Source organism: Chinchilla lanigera, unplaced genomic scaffold (genome assembly GCF_000276665.1).
Source record: "Chinchilla lanigera isolate Chin_1 unplaced genomic scaffold, ChiLan1.0 scaffold00059, whole genome shotgun sequence".
Lineage (NCBI taxonomy): Eukaryota > Metazoa > Chordata > Mammalia > Rodentia > Chinchillidae > Chinchilla > Chinchilla lanigera.
The window spans coordinates 6,790,202-6,811,893 of record NW_004955460.1 but is presented as its reverse complement, the minus strand read 5'-3'; the positions used below and the strand labels follow the sequence as shown (position 1 = coordinate 6,811,893).

Below are 21,692 nucleotides of genomic sequence, written 5' to 3'. Positions count from 1 at the left end.
TACCATGGGATCCAGACCATCAGCTGGATACTTTTGGTTTTTAGTGTGTGCACAGATTTCCTGCACTCTCTTTGTATATGGCTCTTTAGGGTGACTATGATAAAATAATCCTATAAATTATATGTCCTGTATTGTATTGTTTCCCCTTACAAACCCTGGCTGCAACAAGCACGGTCTCTTCCTCATCATTTGTTTACATGCCCACCTCCCCACTAGAATTGCTATTTGCATGGCTCTTGTCTGCCACACTTGCTAGACTACTGGCCTGCATAATTCATTGTACATAAATATTTGCTGGCTGGAGAAAGGAAAACAATTATTCTGTGGATACTCTGGGACTTTAGGGAAGTCTTTAGTTCTCCAGATATTTTCAGACTTCTTATATAACAGGGGAATCTTTCTCTCTTGCAGACTTGTGATGGTTAAAAGAGAGAGCTTCCTTAGGGTACCAGGTTGTGGGGGTGGTACATGGTAAGCACTCAAGAAGTGTTCCTCGAGGCACGACTGAGTGGGTGGATGGTTATATGGTTTAATTAGTACTGAGAATGCTGGGATATTTGTGCAACATTTTTAGAAATTAAGATTCTCAGGATGTTTCAGTAAAACTAAAACCAAAGCTGCCGTTATTTCTTTCTGGTTCTGAGAAAAGTCTACTCTGTGCATGCCCTATAATTTATGATAAACACAGGCAGTGCGGACGTGATGATCAGAGGTCTGGAGTCCAAGGTCCTGGCTGGAGTTCAGGTTCTACTCACCAGTTATGAACCTTGGCTAAGACCTTATGCTTCAGTTCTAAAATGTGTTTGATAATTAACACCTATAAAGTAGAATTTGGTGCTGTGATAATGGATAAAATTTGGAGATTTCAGTATAAACTTACATCTGTACACATGATGAATAGACATAAACAACTGTTAGTTATATGTCTATATGTAGGATGTATGCACATATACTTTACTTAGCTCTCCACCAAGAAGGCTAGAAGCAAGGACATCCCAGTGTCCAGATCTTGGCTTCTAAACGTCATTATCCAAGACAAAGAACCAGGGCTCTTTAGGAGAAACGGCTGATTGAGTTGGGGCAGAAAAATATCAATAATAACAACACAATGAGGTGAGTCTGTGTCATCTATTAATACCAAAAAGTAAGGAAGTGTTTTAAAAAGAGGGACATTAGAGGGACAGAGGAGCCAACCCAAAGAGCTCCCAGTGGTAGCAAAACTGGAAGAGCTTGAGCAACAGAACAAATAATGTAGATTTAGATGGTAGCTCAAAATATATGGTGCAGATGCATGAATCCACATGGTGAAGATACACAGTTTCTTTATGGAAGAACACAGATGTTCTCTGCTCTGGGAGGTGGGGCTTGGTCTGCCTTGGATGCCTTGGGATGGGCTGGATTTAGAGACTCACTTTTGGAGAACAGAGTGATGGAAAAGGGGTAAATAGTGACTTCACATGGGAAGCTGGCAAACACCACTGCTTTAACCAAGTGGTGAGGCTGACCTCCTGGAGACGTCCTGTGGTGTTGTGTAACCCTAATAGGATATGGTGAGAAGAATACTTCCATCTAGGATGTTCTTTCCAAAGCCCATAACCTTGCCTACTCCAGATAAAAACAGTCAAACAATCCAAACTTGAGGACTATTTTAGAAACGTACTTAAATCAGTATTTCTCTCTATTATGAAGACCACAAGAAACAAAGAAAGACTAAGAACTTTTCACAGACCAGAGGCCACCATGGAGACATGGTATTGAAATGCCATGTGTGTCTTGGAGTAGATCCTGGGAGAGGAAGAGGGTATTAGTGTTAAAATCTTGAGCCTGGAGTTTAATTACTGGGCATGTGTACAAACTAGTAATATTGGTTTCCTTAGTTTTGACTGAGTAATGCTCAGATGTTAGCATAAGGGGAAATCTAAGCTCAGGGGATGGAGGTGTATGCTCTGCTGTATCCTGGCAGATTTTTGTAAATTTGCAATTACTGCTAAAAGAAAAAAAACTTTATTAAGAAAAACAGAGTTTGAGGAAGACTAGATAACGTATCTGAAAGGATGTTATGAGCTCACAGGGCTAAGTTGTACATGGAGAACAGAGAGTAATGGTAATGTTTTTTGAAAGAAATTCAGTGATTGGTGAATCTTAGAAAATGTTCAATTTCCTGTCCTCTGATTTTTTTAAGCCTTGCTACCTGACATCTTGTATTAAAAGAGATGCCAGATAGTTTATTTGATGTCTGATGTTTAAAAAATAAAAGCAAATTCCTAAGGTCAGCTTGTTTATTTTCCAGTCAAACAAGAATTTGTTCCACATTACTTTCTCATAATGTAAGTACAAACTTGTTCTTTCCCAAACTAATTGATGTCAGCTTTCTGGAGGTTTGGATTCCAGGGAATCACAGATTTCTGTGCATATAAGCGCTCCCACACACTCGGCACAGACAGCTCCCCGTTCCTGCAGAAATTGGGCTCACCCTGGGAAAAATCACTTCAAAGTCTGGTTGTTTTCCTAGGACAGGAGTCCTCCCTCCCAGCAATGTAAGTGGGCTGGAGGCTGCAGGGAAATGAGGAAAACTTATCTCCACACACAGCATACTTTCTCTAAAGTTCTGAAAATCATTTTCTTCTAATTTGGATCAGAAGGCTGTGAAGTCAATCCCAAGTGTGCTGTTGAGATACTGGTAAATAAAGCATGCCCCTCTGACAAGCCATAGGTAAGAAGCTTGTTCCAAGCTACTTGCTCTGCCTAGGGACCTGAGGGCTGGGCGGGGTGGGGGTAGGGGACTAGGAAAGGAGTAGCAGAAAGCCCAGAGGCTCCAGTATCTCCTAGCTCACCTGGGGTTCCTACCTTGTAACGCTTGGGTTATAAAAAGAGGGGTATGAAGAGCCGCAGGGTACACACAGCTGTACTTGGTTTCCAAGTTTTGAGCTGTGCTGTCGGAGGCATGCTTTTGTACATCTATGTACACACGCAGTCCCCTGTTTTGTGTGCAAATGACAGGGGGAGTGGGAAAAGTAATCAAGGTATAATTAATCCCCCAAAGTAGATAATGTAAAACCATCTGGGTGATATTCACAGTGACGGTCTGCAAATATTTCTCCTTCCCACCCCTCATCTCCCTCTCCTCTCACATTCTTAGCTGCTAATAAGAAAATCTATACAATTTTAAGATCTTAGCCTTCCTGCACCTCACTTTCCTCATCTATAAAATGTGGACAACACTTCCTACTGAGTAAGAGTAAATGAATTAATGAATACAAGCCATTCAGAACAGTATCAGCACACTGTGAGTACTAGGAAAGTTATTTTGTGACCATAGTTGGGAGAGTTAGGAATTATTTTATGGAGTTCGCGACAGCTGGGATGAGTTTGTAAATGCATTTACTACACTGAATCCACCAGACATCATCGCTCAGCCCAGCCTGCTGTAATATGCTCAGAGCACTTACACCAACCAGCCTGCAGTGCGGTAGAACCATCTAACACACAGGCTGTTTCATAACACAGTTGAATATCTCATGTACACACACAGATGGGTGTTTGTAGATGTGAGGGGATGTGAAAACACAATATCTCCAAAACACTGTAGAGTATCGCTTGTTTCTCCTGGTGATTACGTAGCTGACTGGGAGCTCATTGCAACTTCCCAGGATCTCAGAGAAGAAGAGACCACACATGGACAGTTATGGAAAAGATCAAAACTCAAAATGTAATTTCTGCTGGGTGCATGTCACTATTGCACCACTGTGCCGTCAAAAACCTGCAAGTCAACCTGCTGTTAGTGAGGGACCTTCTGCACTAGCTGATTCCACTTCTATGAAGTTTGACAATAGAGTTCTTTTGGTAAATGAGCTAATCTATGGTATGATTTCAGACCTGTGGCCACTTTGTGGGTGTTGACATGGAAGGGCCATAGGGAAGTGTTCTGGTGGGTTGGAAATCATCTACATCTATAACTTTAGCAGGTAGATAATTCATATGTGCAGTATAAGAGGGATTTGTATGCAAGGGAAATAAGAACTTTGCACCATTTAAGAATATATGAGAGATGATCAAACAATATAGTGAATGTATAATAAAAATAAAAAATATTACAGTAAAACACACATCACCATTTACCCCCTTCAAAACACTCCCTTGACTTCAAACTCACTTACCACATCCACTTTCTGAAGCAGGTATGGAAGACTTCTTTCCTGAATATGTTTATGAGGTGTAAAAAAAGAAATACGGTGATAAAATAAATATGGTGGATGCTGTTGCTTGTTGCCATCCAATGGAAAGGTAGCCTTGGTAAAGCATTACAGTGCATCCTCATCCATCTTATTCCAGGGACCTAGTCCTGTGTGACTTTTTTTTTTTTTTCTGTGTGACTTTTGATTCTACCTCAAAGTTAAAATGACCACGAAGGTAAATGTTCTTAATTGCTTCATAATATCAAGGTAGACACTCATGAAAGAGGACTTCCAGAACTGCTTCAGAAAGTGACAAGAACGATAGGATGTGTTCAAAGCAAGGGAGAATATTTTGAGAGGGATTAATGGCGAAGTGTCTTTCACTGTAATACATTTTTTCTTAATTTAAACATTCACTGTAGTTTGATCATACTATATATGCTCAAAATGTAATGATAAAAGAGGAAAACAAATGTATATGCAACTTTGTATATACATTATTATCACTCAATGAAACTGTAAATATATTGTAATCTATTTTAAAAATTAAAAGAACAAATAACATTTAAACATTGGTGGGGATTTATGTAATCACTGTAAAGTGCTAGTTCAGGGGAATTACAGAAATCCTAACCCAGATGTAAAGAGAACACCAACGCTCCTGAGCATAGTGATAGATCCTAGTCCTGTTACTTCACTGCGTGGACTTTCAGCAAGTTACAGAAACCCTTCTGGCCTCAGTTTCCTCAACTGTTCTCTAAAGGGGTCAAATGATAACTACACATTAGAATTCTTCAGGGGACAAAAAGATGAAGCTTGAGTCTCCTGGCACGTGGTAAGGACTCAAGACAAATTATTTCTGCTGTTAAAGGAAACCTCGAGGCAGAGAGGACTGAGGATGCCCACGTCACACTGGCTTGTCCATTCTTTGGGTCACCCCTAGGGATAGAGGGTCCTGGGAGTTGGAGGGAGAGGCCTTGGGCAGCACCCAGAAGCAGGGAAGGGAGATGTGTAGGGCTCAGGTGCAGGCTCTCTGGGCTATGACAGAAGGCAGAAAGTGAGCCTTTCCCAGTGAGACCCTTTAGGACCCTCCCTGATTAAAAAGTTTAAGGGTTGAGATGTTCCTGTGTTGGGAGCTGAATAGGCAGTTGTACTGGGAAGAAAAAAAATGAAAGTTATGTATAAACTCTAGAAAGTATAACACAATGGAATGTCATTTTTAAAAAAAATATTATTTTTTTAAAGACAGGGTCTCACTATGTAGCCGAGGCTGGCCTTGAACTTGCTATGTAGTCCAGGCTGGCTTTGGACTCACAGCGATCCTCCTGTCTCAACCTCCCGAGTGCTGGGATTACAGGCGTAATCCACCATGCCCTGCAGGAATGCCATTTTAAAAGGGATGGTTTAAAGTTGGACATTTTCTGACTATGTCTAGCTGTGTTTACTACATCTGTAGAACATGATATTATTTGTGAAAATCACAAAAATCCGAACCACTTGCTTTCCTACACAGAGACATGTTTCTTTCTTCCAATATTATTCAACAGTAATTATTATGATAAAATGTTCACATGCCATTTTTTATGGTTTATATCTAACTGGCCCTCCAAAGCCTCTGTGCTCCTAGGTGAGGCTTTGGGGAGGTGATTGGATCGCAGGGGTGCAATATTCATCAATGGATTAGTCCATGGATGGGTTTAGAACCAACTATGATGTTGGGAGGTGAAGCCTGATTGGAGGATGTGGGTTGCTGGGGGCGTGGCCTGTAAGTGTCTGTTTTCTTCCTACCTTGACCCTTTTCTGCTTCCTGTACCATGCCATGAACTGTTTCTCCTCTGCAAGGCCCCTCTGCCAGGACACCCTGCCTTGGAGCCAGCCAACTATGGGCTGAAACCACTATAAACTGTGAGCCAAAATAAACCTCTACCATTTTACGTTGTGGGTGTCAGGCTTTGTAGCTCAGCAGAGAAAGTGACAAAGGCATATTTAAACACATGGATTTTTTTTCTTTCTTCTAGAAAGCAGTGGAGCCCTAGCTCCTCAGGTGGTCTAGGTGAAATTGAATTCACATTTAGTCAGTGACCTCAGAAGCATGAGATACATGCACCTCAGCATTTGTCTGCTTTCCTCCTGCTACAGGAAACACACTTATGATATTTAATAGTTAGTCACCAAATTGTGTGTATTGGTTAGGCCCCAGATTCTGCAACTGACTTCATTTCAACATGAATAGAAAGAAAACTATTATGGTAGAAAGCTATTGTGTTTTGTACAGAAAATTCACAATTCTCCAAAAGGAGATACAGGGGAGATTGTTTTCTTATAGGAAGCTGCTGAAAATTAGTAGAGGCCTGGTTGGATTTAATATTATATTCTGATCCAGAGTTAAGAGAGGGAGTTGTGTCAACAATTACAGCCTTGTTTCCAACCACAATCCAATTAAAAGTAACCCGAAGTGATATAATGCATACCGGGTATTCTGAACCCTGAATAATAATGACATTGATAATAATCTCATGAGCTATCATTTTTATTAACACTTCTTATGCAGCAGGCATTGTGCTAAGCGTTTTGTATAAATTAGGTTCCTTATGTCCCATGCATGACAAAGCTATCAGGCATTTTACAGCTAAGGACAATAAAGCTCAGACTAGGATGACCAACTGCTCAGGTTGTTTTCCCAGATATGGGACTTTTTAGTTTTTTCCCTCCCTCTCCCTCTCCCTCTCCCTCCCCCCATCTCCCTCTCCTTCCCCCAGACAACCTTGGATGAGTTGGTCACCCTATGGGAAGAACTTGCTTTTTAAGTGGTGAAGTGTTTACACATCTTCATTCTTGATTGATCAGCTCTCTCTCCTACTAGCCCAGCTCAAGATCACTGTCCATAACAACTGGACAGCAAAGACATTCTTTGGAGCATGAGAGGAGGGATCTATGTTTTTTTTTTTTTTTTTATGGTACCAGAAATTGAACTCATGACCTCACACTTGCCAGGCAGGTTCTTATGCTGTTGAGCTATGTCCCTGGCAGAGAGGAGGGATCTAGGTTGAAACTAGATAAAGTTATTTCATATGGAGTAATCAAAAATGTCACTTTGCCTCTCCTGTCTCAAACTACTGAGCAAGTCAAGCTGTGCCGCCATGTACAACATTTCCAAAGGGCTTGCATGTTACTGTAAATGCATTGGGAGTGGGACCCACTCACCTTGGGAAGGGGGTAGAGATGGCATTGTGGTTGGCCAGTGTCCTGCTTACAGAACTCCAGAGTGTGACATACCATATCAGCATTCATGTCTGCGTCAAGCCTGGTGGGAAATGGGGCAAAGCAAAGGCTGTTAAGATCTCACAGGCATGAGAAAATAGAAGCTGTTTCAAAGGAAAGTAAATCCCCAGAATGGATTCTAATACCCTTAACTCATCACAGCCGGGCCTTTGAGCCCCATCCAGAGTAGCAGCTGGATCACAACGATTTCCTGCCATGCTGCTGTCTCCTGTAGTTAAAATGAGGTCCAGAAGGAGCAGAGGGGGCATGCACAGCTCTGAGCAGAGTTCACCTCCCACATGAGCACTGGATTCTTTTCAGAAGCCACAAATACAATTGGAAAAGGAAAACCGGGCAGGGGTATATTCAATAGGAACAATATTTTCATGTTTTCTGGGGTTTATTGCAAAAAATCATCTGTGATATATCATAGATACCTAAAATTATTTTCTTAGGTGTGATCAAAAACATTTCTTCCACTTTGAAGTAAACATATTTCTTATACTTAAGGAAGATAATATAATATATTCAACTTGTTCCTTTCTCTGGGGATGGTGTAGGGATCACACTCTTCAAATATTTTGTTTTCTGTCCCGATTTGAAAGACCTAAAGCCAAACTTTTTTCTTTGTCAGCCCCTAGAAACTCTTCTGATGGAGTAAAACACACATAAAGTATTGTTTCTAGTAAAGAGCAAGTTAAGTATTGTTAGTAAATTTTCCAAACACATTATTGAGTCAGAGTAAAACCAAATCAAACCAACACAATGAAAACAAAAAAATCTGACAACACAGACTGGTAGTCTTTGTGTTATGTGGATGGACAGTGTGGAATCTCAAGAATACTTTTTGAGGTTTCTTTGGTTCACAGATCACCCAGCTGTTCCCCATTGCCTATAGGGGTGGGAATTACTTCAAAAGTATGATAGGAGGCCAAGTCTTCTAATCAGTGGGGCAAGCTGTGAATTACAGCTAAAGATTGTTACCAAACAAACGTCTACCATGGGTCAGTAAATCAGGAGAAAGTGGTTGTTTCTACACACCTGTTCTCAACTTAATGGTTCATTTATTTAACTGATGAATGCTGTCTTTATGGGGGTCTGGTATTCAGGGGGCTCAGGGGAGTGATAAATAGGGCTTTGTGTAACCTTTGTTTTTAATGTAGAGCTGCTATCCCATCTGTGACAGTCCTGGACCATAGAATCAGCTCATCACATAGTATCCAAGATCTGCTCTCCTTCAGCCCCACATAATGCACAGTTTCAAGTGAGTGAGCTTGAACATGGGAGAGGACATGGGGACCACTCAGTCGGGGAGAGATTGAGGCTGGGACGGAGGAGGGGAAGTGCACACAGGGTGTCCCGGTGCAGTCCTCTAAGATAGCACTTCATCATCAAAAGACTTAAAGTGTGAAGTACTCCTCCTCCTGCCAAAAAAACCCCAAACAAACCAGCCTTGCAAATCTACACAAGCTCATGACCATATTCACGTGCAAGATGAATACGAAGCAACAAAGTAGCACATGTACTCTGGCTCCCACCCCCAGCTACACATAATTTGGCCGAGGCTACACGTAATTTGTGATCTCTCCAGGACATCTCCAAAGTTACCAGAATCATTGTCATCTAGATTTGGAGATCCTTGCAACACCCAATGGGTCAGTGTCTTCTTGGGTTGACATGGGAGGCAGAAGACTGCTAACTCCCAGAAGCTGAAATGTCTTGAAGATGGGGTGTTTTGCCACCTTGATCAGAGATGGGCCTTATGGGGAAAACAAGGAAGCTCAATGAGATAAAAGTTAATTATTCAGCCGAACTGTCACCATGCCTTGCAACCTGCCTTGCTAACCTAAAACAAACATCTGTGCTCACCAGAACTCTATGCCTTTGTTGGTCCTCAATAAATCCGGGAGTTTGAGTCAGTTTAGAGCTGCATTTAAGTGGGGTCCCCTGACCCTCCTCAAAGAAATTCTGTCTCTTGTGTTGTTATTTGTCTATCAGGGTTTGCTGGCCCAAACCCAGCACCTACCACTATTTTCTTTTTCTCAGAGCAGAAAATATGACAAAAATGGTGACTTTTTAACAGATATATTGAAAGATTACTTGGTTCACAGAAAAAAAACCACACCAGAAAAAACTATAGAGATTTTCCTTGGCTCTCACAGGCATAGCTTCCCTCATTATCCACATCCTCCACCAGGATATGTGTCAAAACTGGGATCCTACATTTAGACAGCATCATCGGCATCCAAAGTCCATAGTTTACAGTAAAGTTCACTCTTGGTATTATACATTCTTTAGGTTTGGACAAATGTGTAATGGTATGCATTCATCATTACATTCCCAAGTGGAGCATTTTCACTGTCTTTAAAAGTCCTCTGTGATATGCCTGATTATCTTTCCTTTCCTCCTAACTGCTGGCAATGACTGATCTTTTCACTCTCTCTCTATGATTTTGCCTTTTCCAGAATATCATATAGTTGAAATTATATAGTTTGTAAAATTTTAACTTTAGCATCTTTTACTTAGTAATATGCATTCAAGCTTCTTCTTTTGTCTTTTCATGACTTGAAAGCTAGTTGATGTTTATTGTTAGAATAACATTCCCTTGTATGGTTTCACCACAGTGTGACCACTCATTGTGATGTATCAACCTGACTGGACTAAGAGATTAGTAAAGGACATATAGGAGATTATGAAAGCTGTGTCTGCGGGTGTTTCAGAGGTGGTTGGCATGTATGCTAGCAAACCGAAGAGGAAAACCCACCTCAACTGTGGGTGGCACCATCCAATAAGCTTGCAGCCTAGATGGAACAAAAATTAAAGAAATAGAAAGTTCATATATGTTTTGAAGATCTCTATTCTTTTTGAGCTGCTGCATTTATTTTTACTGTCACCTGTGGTCATTAAACTCCAGCTTCTTCAGCCTTTCAACACCGACCCATATGAAGTTTCTCCAGGGAGCTTCCAGGCCTTCAGTTTCAGACTGGCGCTGCAATCTTGATCCTTCTTGTTCTGCAGCTTTCAGCCCCTTGGACTGAGCAGTACAGGATCTGCCAGCTCTCTAGTACACAGGTGGTCATTGTGGACTCTCCTTTTGATCCTGTAAGCCTATCTGTAATACCCTATTTATATATATATAATTTTTTTCCTACTGATTCTGAGTACTCTAACCAATACACACAGATTTAAAAATCCTACTTCCTGGGCTGGGGATATAGCTCAGTGGCACAGCACCTGCCTGCCAAAAGCAAAGTCCTAAATTAGATTCCTGGTACCAAAAAAAAAAAAAAAAATCCTACTGATTGCTTCCAGTTTTTGATGATTGTGAATAATGTTATAAACATCTGTGTATCCATGTGCAAGTATTTGTGCAGACATAATAGTTTTCAGCTCAGTTTGGTAGATATTTAGGAGCATAATTGCTGGATTGTATGGAAAAGCTATATACCTAAAAGAAACAATTTTTTAGATTTTTAAATTTAGTCATTCTGTCATGAGTAACAATTGTTTTAACTTGCAGTCCTCTAATAGCATACAATATTGAGCATCTATATATGTAATCATTTGTCATCTATATATATTTTTTGGTGAAATATGTGTTAAAGTCTTTGTATAATTTTTTAAAAATGTATTGTTGAGTTTTAAGAGCCATGTTAATCAGTTTTCTGTCACTGTAACAAAACACCTGAGATAATTAACTTAAAAGGAAGAAAGTTTTATTTTGTCTCATGGTTTCAGAGGTTTTGACCCATGGTGGCTTAATCCTGCTGCTTTGGGCCTGTGCAGTAGTATGTGTCAGAGGAAGCCTGTTTCCTCATGGTAACAGGAAGGCAAAGAGAAAGACAGAAAGTGTTCATGATCCCAATATTCCCTTCAAGATCCTTCCCCCCATCGACCTCACTCCCGTCCACTAGGTCCCACCTCCTAATGTTTCCACCACCTACTAAAAAATGCCACAGGGTGAGGACCAGGCCTTCAACATATGGGCCTTTTGGGGACATTCAAGATCTAAACCATAGTAGGAATTCTTTGTATATTTTTTTAACAGTACTTCATCAGATATGTCCTTTGCAAATAATGTCTTCACATCTATGACTTGTCCTTTTATTTTCTTGATGCTGTCTTTTGTAGAATAAAAATTTTAATTGTAATGATAGCTAGTTTATGAATTCATTCATTCATGGATAACATCTTTGGTGTCCTATCTAAGAAGTTATCCTCAAAACCAAGGCCATCTAAATTTTCTCATATGTTATCTTCTGGGAATTTTATAGGTTTATATTAGGATTATATTCCATTTAAATTCATTTTTGTGAAGTCAGTTTCCAGATTCCTTTTTTGTGAATGTGAGTATCCATTTGTTTTAGCACCATTTGTGGAAATGATTATCTGTCCTCTAGCATATTCCTTTGGCCTTTGTACTATCCATGAACACTGATTCTGTGATTTATTTCAACAGTTTTACTCATATAGCCCTTGGACATATTTTATACCTAAGTATTTCATTTCATTGGGCATGCTAATATAAATAATATTGTGTGTTCGACTTCAAATGTCATTTGCTAATTGGGATCATAGAGATAAGCAATTGATTTTTGTATGTTAACCTTGAACCCTGCAACTTTGCTATGATTGCTTATTAGTTTGAGGAAATTTTGTTGAATTTTTTGATTTTTCTACATAAACATCAAACTATTGACAAATAAATGTAGCTTTATTTCTGCCTTTCCAATATTTGTATTTTCATTTCTTGTCTTATTACATTGGCTACAACATTCAGAATGATATTAAAAAGTAGCGGAAGGGTCGTTCTTCACTGAGGCTTGATCTTTTTTTTTATTTTAAAGATAAAAGGAGGGAAACATTAACAGACATACAACATTTTACAACATATCACAAGCACAATACAGACAATACAGAGTTACAAAGTGGTAGGGAATTAACAATGGTGGTTGTATTACATATTGATATCTTCAAAGTGGCTTCTCATGAAAACAGATATAGACATGCAATACTGGTCAACCAAAGACTCACTGACAGTTTCTTTCAGCATAGAAATAGAAGACAGAAGAACAACCATGTTAACTATCCTGTATATACATGCATACAAAATTTCTCCTTCTTTCCCTTCTCTTTTCCCACATCCCAGAAGCCCTTTACTCTTCAGTGGTTTCCTATCATTTCACAGTGTCTATCATACCTCCAAGTTTAAATTAACTCTTTCAAGTTTTACACTAGTGACACAATGCGGTGCTTGCACATGTATGTTTGATTTATTTCACTTATGAGTATGGTCTCTAGTTGTGACCATTTAAATATAAAGGCCTCGAGTTTATCTTTCTTTATAGCTGAGTAATATTCCATTATATAAAAGTACCACAATTTTCTTATTGAGGCTTGGTCTTAGTGGGAAAGCTTCTAGTTCTTAGCATTAAATATAATGTTGACTGTAGGTATTTTGTAGATATCTTTATCAAGTTCAAGATGTTCTACTTAATTTCTAGTTAACTTAGAGTTTTATCATAGATAGGTGTTGAGTTTTGTCATTTTTTTTCTGTATCTGTGAGTATGATTATGTGACTTTTTTCTTCTTGAACCTTTTGATATGTCCAATTATATTATTTGATTTTTGAATGTTAAATCAACCCTGCATATCTGGGACAAATCCCACTTGGTTGTGGTATACAATTTTTTATACATTATTGGATTCCATTTTCTAATGGTTTGTTGGAGGTTTTCTTCTCTATGGTAATAAAAAATATTCATCTATTCGTCTCTTTCATCTTTGTTCTTCCTGTCATGAAATTGAACCTACAGCCTTCACACTGAACTAGCCTTTCAATTTTTTTTTTAAATTTTGAGACAGTGTCGTGCTAAGTAATTAAATTTCCTAGGCTGGGCTTGAATTTGCAGTTCTCTTGATTCAGGCTCCCAGAGTGCTGGGATTACAGGGTGCACCACTATGCTTGACTTATCTGTAGTTTTCTTAAAATTCCTTTGCCTTGTTCTAGTATTAAGGTGATGCTGGCTTCATAAAATGATTTAGGAAATGTTCCATTAACCTCTATCTTTTCAAGTAATTATAGAGAATTGATATAATTTCTTCTTTGAATGTTTGGTAGAATTCTCCAGTGAATACATCTGGGCCTGGTGCTTTCTGTTTCAGGTATAATATTCATTTCATTCTCTTAATAAATGTAGTCCCTTTTTATTTTCTATTTCTTCTTGTGTAAGTTTTGGTGTTTTATGTTTGAAGAAATTGAACAATTTTATGTAGGATATAAAATTTGGGGGCGATAAGAGTTATTCATAGTATTCCTTATTTTTTAAAACATCTATGAGATATGAAAGCAGTATTTTGTGTTTTCTCTCTCTATCTTTCCCTCTCTCTCTACCTTTCCCTCTCTCTCTCAGAATAGGGGATTCCAGCGCAATTCACTAAGCTGCATTTCTATCCCTTTAAAAAACTGTCTGCAGGGTTGCACTAAGTTGCTAAGTTTTCCCGGCTGGGATCAAATTTGCTGTTCTCCTACCTCAGCTTCCCAGAGTTCTGGGATTACAGGTATCCCTCTCTTTTTACAACAAGACAGGTATCCCTCTCTTGTTGTTCTCTCTTTTTATCTTTTTACTTGTCCTTCACTTTTAAATGGTGCTTTAAGACCACTGACATTAAAAATGATTACTGATATAGGTGAATTAATAGCTTCCATATCTGTTACCATTTCCTAGTTTTTGCTCTTGTTTTTTGTTTTTATCTTCAATTATTTTTCTATCATTTGTGTTTTGATCATATTACATTTTATTTTTCATTTTTCTTCTCAGTATATTAATTGTATTTTTTTCCTCCTTTAGTGGTTGTTCCAGAGTTTGTAAGACATGTTTACAACTAACCCAAACCTACTAAAAATAATACTATTCTATTTCATGGGTTGCATTACTACAAAATCTTAATTCATATACATAATTCAATATATGCTTGCTATTATTGTTTTTGACAAACTTTTCTGTTAGGTCATTTAGGAAGGGGAAAAGGAAAGATTTTATTCTGCTATCCATTATTCTTCTTTGGTATTCTTCTTTATTTTTTAAAAATTTTTTAAAAAGAGAGTAAGCAAATAACAAAATAACCACATAGACAAAACAAAACAACCCAGAAACAATAAAAATGATACAGGGTTTCAAAACAAAATGATAGGAATTAACAGTGGTTGTTATATTACATATTGTTATCTTCAATGAAGTTGCTCAGATTACCAAATGTAAGAATGCAAGATTATCAAATCATTAAAGAGAATAAAAAATAATTTTAAAAAGTCAGAAACAATATAGCGCTTCACTAAACAAGAGGGTAGGAATTCACCAGTGGTTGTTATATTGCGTATTTTTGTCTTCAAATTAGTTGGTCAGATTACCAGACATAAGCAGGCAAAATGGGTCAGAAAAATTTAAGCATTAACTGTTCCTTTCAATAAACTAATAGACATCAGCAGTGCAATTATTCCAGTCAATATACATACATATACATACTCCCTTCCTTCCTTCTTTCTTTTTCTCCTTTCCCTCATTCCAGTTGTTCCTTCCCTTTGAGCAATTTCTATCCCTTTCACAATATCTATTTTACCTTTTGGGTTTTATTTCACTCTTTTTTTCTGTGTAGATCCAAGTTTCTGATTTCAATGTTATTTTTCCTTCTAAATGTATATTTTCCTTTAACATTTTAAACCAGGAAAGTCTATTGGCAACAGATTCTCTCTCTCTCTCTCTTTTTATCTTTTTACTTGTCCTTCACTTTTTTTTTTTTTTTTTTCCGGTACCAGGAATAGAACTCACAATCTTGCGCTTGCCAGGCAGGCACTGTGCTGCTGAGCTAAATCCCCAGCCCCTGTCCTTCACTTTTGAATGATAATTTTTTAGAATACAGAATTCTAGGCTAATAGAGTTTTATCTCTTAATATTTTAACGATTTCACTCCATTTTTTTCTTGCTTGTGTTGTTTCTGGGGAAAAATCAGGGGTACAGTAGTTCTTATTTTTGTTCTGCTATAGATAAGACCTCTCCAGACTTTTGAGATTTTTTTCTTTATCTTTGATTTCACGCGTTTGGAAAAAGATATGCCCAGGTGTACCCTTCTGCCTTTGTTTTCTTTTGCTTTGGTATTTATACTCCTTGTTGTTCTCTGTGCTTTTTGGATTAGTCTGACTTGGATTTGGGAAATTCTCAGTCATTACTTCAGGTATTCTGTTTCTTTCTCTTCTTCTTGTATTCTATTATTTGCACATTTTGTTGTTGTCCAAGAGTCCTTAGCTATTGAATTTTTTTTTTTTTTTTTTTTATATATCATCAGGCTCAGAGATTCTTTCCTTAACCATTTCTGGTTCTTTTTGTCATCAAAAGCATCTAGTTCTTTTACCCTCAAAAGCATTCCTTGTTTTTAATATTCTTCATTTGCTGTCTAGCATGTTAAAATTACTCCATATTTGGATTTCTATCTCCCTCGTGTGCTCTTGCATGCTGGGTACCTGATCCATTAGAACTCTTAGTATATTAGTCATAGTTGTTTTAATTCCTTTTCTGATGATTACAACATCCTCTCTATGCTCAGTTCTGATGCTTGTTCTGTCTCTTCAAACTATGTTTTTCCCTTTTAGTGTGCCTTGTAATTTTCCATGATAGCCAGACACAATGTACTAAATAAAAAGAACTGCTATAAACAGGACTCTAGTAATCTGACAGTATAGTGCAGGGATAAGGAGCATAGTGATCAGGTCTCAGTCTTTCATTGAGTCTGTGCCTCTGATCTGTGAAATTTACAACTGTATTTTAGTTTTTTTCCACACATTTTACATGGACCAAGATGGCTAAAGCTGTCTGGAATTGGGTGTTTCTTTTTTTCTAGGTTAGGTATCCTTTGATAAAACCCACAAAAATTAGGCTCTGGTTACTAGGTTTCCCTGATGATAGACTTGTGAAGAAAAACAGCTTGCTTTGGAGTATTTAAAATGCCTCTTCCCCACAGAAGCAAATGGCATCTTGTTCTCTCTAGTAATTTTTTTGTGAGAATCTGTCAAACTCCTGAAAGTAAAATTCACCTAAGTGTAGGTACGCCCCTGTGGCATTTACTCCAGAGTTTTAAACTCTTATTATTGATCATGTCTCGCTTACAGAAAGTGCTCAAGTACAGTTCAGGTTCCTCTACTCAAGCTCTAGCGTCCATGGTAATTTCTATTCTGGGAAGTTGTAACTCTCTGTATCCACTGATCTCTTGTCAATCCTGGAGACAGTGGCTTTCCTAGTGACCTTACTTACTTCTCTGAAGGATCGTTAGAAGCATTGCTATTTCTCAGTTTGTCCAACTTTTACTCATCATTAGGACAAAGTGGTGATGTCTAAACTCCATATCCATGGAACCCATCCCACATGAATTTATTTCCTTTTACTGCCCTTATGTAGCTGTATAGGAGCAAGGCATGCAGGGAGAAAGGCATCAACGTTTGGCAGAGATGAGTGGAAGGGTTAAGTAGGATCATGGTAGAATGATGTCAACAATGATGAGTTCTATCATCATAAATCTAAAGAAAAGAACAAAGGTTTCCAAACAGGGTGAGTAACAAAACCCATGGCAAGGATGAGACACAGAAGATTTTTTTCTGGAAAATATTCAAATTTTGACTTGAAATATCACTCTCAAAGGAGGTTTTATGTATCAGTTGTAGTTAATGAGCTATGCCAGCACAGTCGAAAGATCTTCCACTTATAAGTTAATATTGTACTTTCTGAATATTAAACCAGAAACACTAAATCTATTGGAAGAGAAAGTAGGTAAAAACCTCGAAGACATAGGGGTAGGCAGAGAGTTCATGAATAAAAACCAAATTGCACGTGAAACACTTGAAAGAATCAACAACTGGGATCTCATCCTACTGAAAAGTTTCTGCACATCTAAAGAAATCACCAGCAGAGTCAAAAGAAAACCAACAAACTTGGAAAAAATTTTAGCTGATTGTCCCTCAGACAAAGGGCTTCTATCTAGAACATATAAAGAACTAAAAAATTTCAGCCCCTCCAAATTCAAAGACCCAATCCAAAAATGGGCAGCTGAGATGAACACACATTTCTCAGACAAGGAGATACAAACGGCAAATAAATATATGAGAAAATGTTCAACATCAACATCATTAGTCATTCGAGAAATGCAAATTAAAACAACACTAAGATTCCACCTTACCCCAGTAAGAATGGCTAGCATTAAGAAATCAACCAATAACAAATGCTGGCGAGGCTGTGGAGAAATAGGAACCCTTCTCCACTGCTGGTGGGAATGCAGACTGGTGAAACCACTGTGGAAATCAGTTTGGAGATTCCTCCGAAAACTAGGTTTAGAGGTCCCATTCAACCCAGCTATCCCCCTGCTGGGTATTTTCCCAGAAGATCTAAAAACATCATATCACAGTGATATATGTGCACCTATGTTCATAGCAGCACAATTTGTAATTGCTAAAATGTGGAAGCAACCCAAATGTCCATCCACTGAGGATTGGATAAGAAAATTATGGTACTTTTATATAATGGAATATTACTCAGCTGTAAAGAAAGATAAACTCGAGGCCTTTATATTTAAATGGTCACAACCAGAGACCATACTCATAAGTGAAATAAATCAAACATACATGTGCAAGCACCGCATTGTGTCACTAGTGTAAAACTTGAAAGAGTTAATTTAAACTCGGAGGTATGATAGACACTGTGAAATGATAGGAAACCACCGAAGAGTAAAGGGCTTCTGGGATGTGGGAAAAGAGAAGGGAAAGAAGGAGAAATTTTGTATGTATGTATATACAGGATAGATAACATGGTTGTTCTTCTATCTGCTGTTTCTATGCTGAAAGAAACTGTCAATGAGTCTTTGGTTGACCAGTATTGCATGTCTATATCTGTTTTCATGAGAAGCCACTTTGAAGATATCAATATGTAATACAACCACCATTGTTAATTCCCTACCACTTTGTTTGTAACTCTGTATTGTCTGTATTGTGCTTGTGATATGTTGTAAAATGTTGTATGTCTGTTAATGTTTCCCTCCTTTTATCCTTAAAATAAAATAAAAAAAAATATTGTACTTTCTGGATCATACTATACTGTACTATGATTTTAATAATTTCTGCAATTATCTTACCAATAACATAGTTACATTGTTTTATACTTTTTATACCTAAAAAGCCATTACCCTGTACTTATATTTAAGTGGAACCATAATTGTTATAACTTCTGTTTTCATTTTTATTTTAAAAACCTTAGAAATTGAGGTCCTTCCTGATCACTGAGAATGGCTGCACTTGGTACACAAGTTTGTACCTTAGAGGGAAGCATCAGCAGATATCAGGGAGCAAGGTGAGACTCACAGGGACCACAGTCAGGTTTTCTTTGGCAACACTGAGATCATTGGAGGTCATGACCAGACAGAGGGGTCCTAGCACATGGACACAGGCTAGAATTGGCCTATGTCTCGGTTAGCACCTCCTGCCATGCTATGGCCTGAGTGTTTGTGTTCCCCTGAAGCTCATATACTAAGATGCAATCCCCAATGCAATAGTATTAGGAGGTGTAACCTTTTCAAAGTGATTAGGGCAGGTTATGAAGGGGATTAGTGCCCCTTTATAAAAGAGATCCCGGGGCTGGAGATTTAGCTCAGCGGCACAGTGCCTGCCTGGCAAGCACAAGGTCCTGTGTTCGATTCCTGGTACTGGAAAAAAAGAGAAGATCTGTTAAAAGAGTCCCCAAGGAAATTTATCTGCCTCTTTAGTCACATGAGAGGTCAGGAAGAAGGCACCACCAATGAGTCCAAGAGTGAGCCTCATTGGATACTGAATCTTCTGCTGCCTTGTTCTTTTACTTCTCAGGCTCTAGAACTATGAGTGATAACTTTCTGTTCTTTATAACTCACTCAGTCTGAAGTATTTTTTTATAGCAGTCCAAACAGACTGAGACACTGCATGACAGAGGCTTTTGGGGAATGCCTGAGTTCTTAGGTGTTTCACCTTCTAAAGCAATTTATGTTTCTGCCTGTGGGTAGGAAATGTATTTGTTTCATAATTAGTCCATGAATTTTGAGGACTGGTTGGTATGAGATAATAGGAGGGATGGCCTCTAGATTAGGAAATGCATTTAATATAGTGAGACTATAGTGAGATATTCAGGTAAAACTACATCATGAGGTTATTTTCAGGGTCTACATCAACCTAGAGCTGTATATGATCACTTACATCAAGACATAAAAAAGAACACATTACATGAGGAGAAATTGTCATCAGCATGTAACTAATATGGGGACAGGAATGTAATGCACAACAAAACAGCAGATAGAACCATGAAGGGAGATCATTTGCTGCATCTGTCTCCCTTCAAAATGGCCCACTTGATGCTAATGGGAATTACTCATCTTAGAAAGGAAAGTGTTACTACTCAGGAGTAGGTCCCTTTTTGGTGACTTCCTGGGCTCATTCTTTTTTTAACATTCATGCCCCCTTATCTCCTGAACAGTTCACCTGTTGTGCCATTTGAACCTGTGGATGGCCAAAAGGGGTGGTGGAGAACAGCTGCCAGAGCAATGTGCTGAGAGTACAAGAGAAGTGGCCTGGGTTTGTGCAGCTCTGGAGCTGAGGTCTGAAGTAAGATGTGCCTAGGAGTAGAGGTTTTGTATGGGCCAAGCGTAAGGAACATCTCCTGAAAAGGTTTGAGGCCAAACTCTCTTTGTGTGTGTGTACAAGTTGAGTGTGGTATCCTATGGGGTGGCAAGGGATCAGCCTGGAAAAGCTTTTAGGACAAGTTCATTAAAAGTCTGTGTACGGGGTAGGGCATGCAGATTTTGAAGAATGCTATGGAAGGAAGTGCCATGGTGAGGCATGCATTCCAGAATGGAATTATGTGGTTTATAGAATTGCAAGAACACAGGGTGAGCCTGGAGACCCAAGTCTGGTTAGAAGGCTGTGGTGGCGGTCAGTGCAGTATTAGCTAAAAGACAGGGTCCCTGCACCCAAACACTCAGTCTACCATGAGTCATTTGCACAATGGAGTGAGGTCAGTATCGACAGAAGCAGGTACACAGCATGAGAAGCACTAATTATGTTCCTACTCTGTATTATTTTAAGTTCCTTCTATCTTTACAATTCTGCATCTCTAGGCTACCCTGCTGTGAAGGGTGATACTATGTTCTGAGCCTCTGGCACAATGAAGAGAAAAAAACCCAGCAAACAACTCAACCCTGGTGGGTGAGGAGTGGAGAGACAGCTGTAGAGACACAACCACCACTGTCTACATGTCGGGGGCATGAGTTACAGATGTGAAAAGAACATGGGGATGGATCTCAGGTACAGGATTTTAAGAGATGAGACCCAAAAGATACATCAGATGTGCTAGGTCCTGCATACACTAGAGAAACAGCTAAAATAACAATACAGAGTTTTAAGGAATAGATATATAACATATATTCCAGTATTGGCAGGCAGCTGGACTCAGGGAATACTGAGGTGCAAGCTTAACCTTATAAAATTCTGAGACAGGGTATCATTAAGTTGCCCAGGCTGGTTTTGAACTCACAATCTTCCTGTCTGGGGATTAGGAGTGTGTGCCATAGTGTCCCACCTGTAACTGATATCCTTATAGATACTAAAACTGTAGGTAAGGATTTTAAGAGAAGGATGAACAAGATCTAGGACAATGCTAACTTGGTTGGGGAAAAGTAAGAGAATAACAGAGCGAGACCATAGGGTGACACTAGGTGATCACCAAGTCCTAGACTTTGTTTTGAGTGATGAATCTGGGCATTTATTCCATTATCCAAAGTAGATAAATCACTAAATCTCAAATGTAGGAAGTCCATGTATGAATCATTGGTGGGGAAATAGATAGTGATTATGGTGAGGGGTGGGGACGTGGAGAGGCCAAGACCCCAACCAACATGGGAGAAAAGACCCTAGAGGCAGAGGCTTGGAGTTTAGGGGCACAGGTGGGTAGCTCAGGACAAAGGGTCCATTGTGATGGCCTACATTAGCCAATGGAACCGGGCATTTGCTCTTGGTACTGCGTGTGAAATTCCCCTGAAATTCTCTTGAAGAGAAATTGAGCCAGATTGTCACACTGCAATTCAAGGGGCAACCTTCACCCTAAGGACAAAAGAATGGAATCAAGTTTCAATCTCTCACTGCTAACAAGAACTGGAGCAACAGCCCACACCCTTGTTCCGTGAGTAGATCAGGTGGA

At 38.9% G+C, this 21,692-nt stretch overlaps 1 protein-coding gene across 4 annotated transcripts in view; it reads right to left on the bottom strand.

Moving 5' to 3' along the window:
• Aoah (acyloxyacyl hydrolase (neutrophil)) overlaps positions 1–21,692 on the bottom strand; it is a 203,335-nt gene that overhangs the window by 142,292 nt on the left and 39,351 nt on the right. For all 4 annotated transcript variants that reach the window (XM_013521273.1, XM_013521274.1, XM_013521276.1 and 1 more), the window contains exon 5: positions 7,380–7,479. In XM_013521273.1, the coding sequence (XP_013376727.1) occupies positions 7,380–7,479 (100 nt within the window). The remainder of the gene's footprint in view (positions 1–7,379; positions 7,480–21,692) is intronic.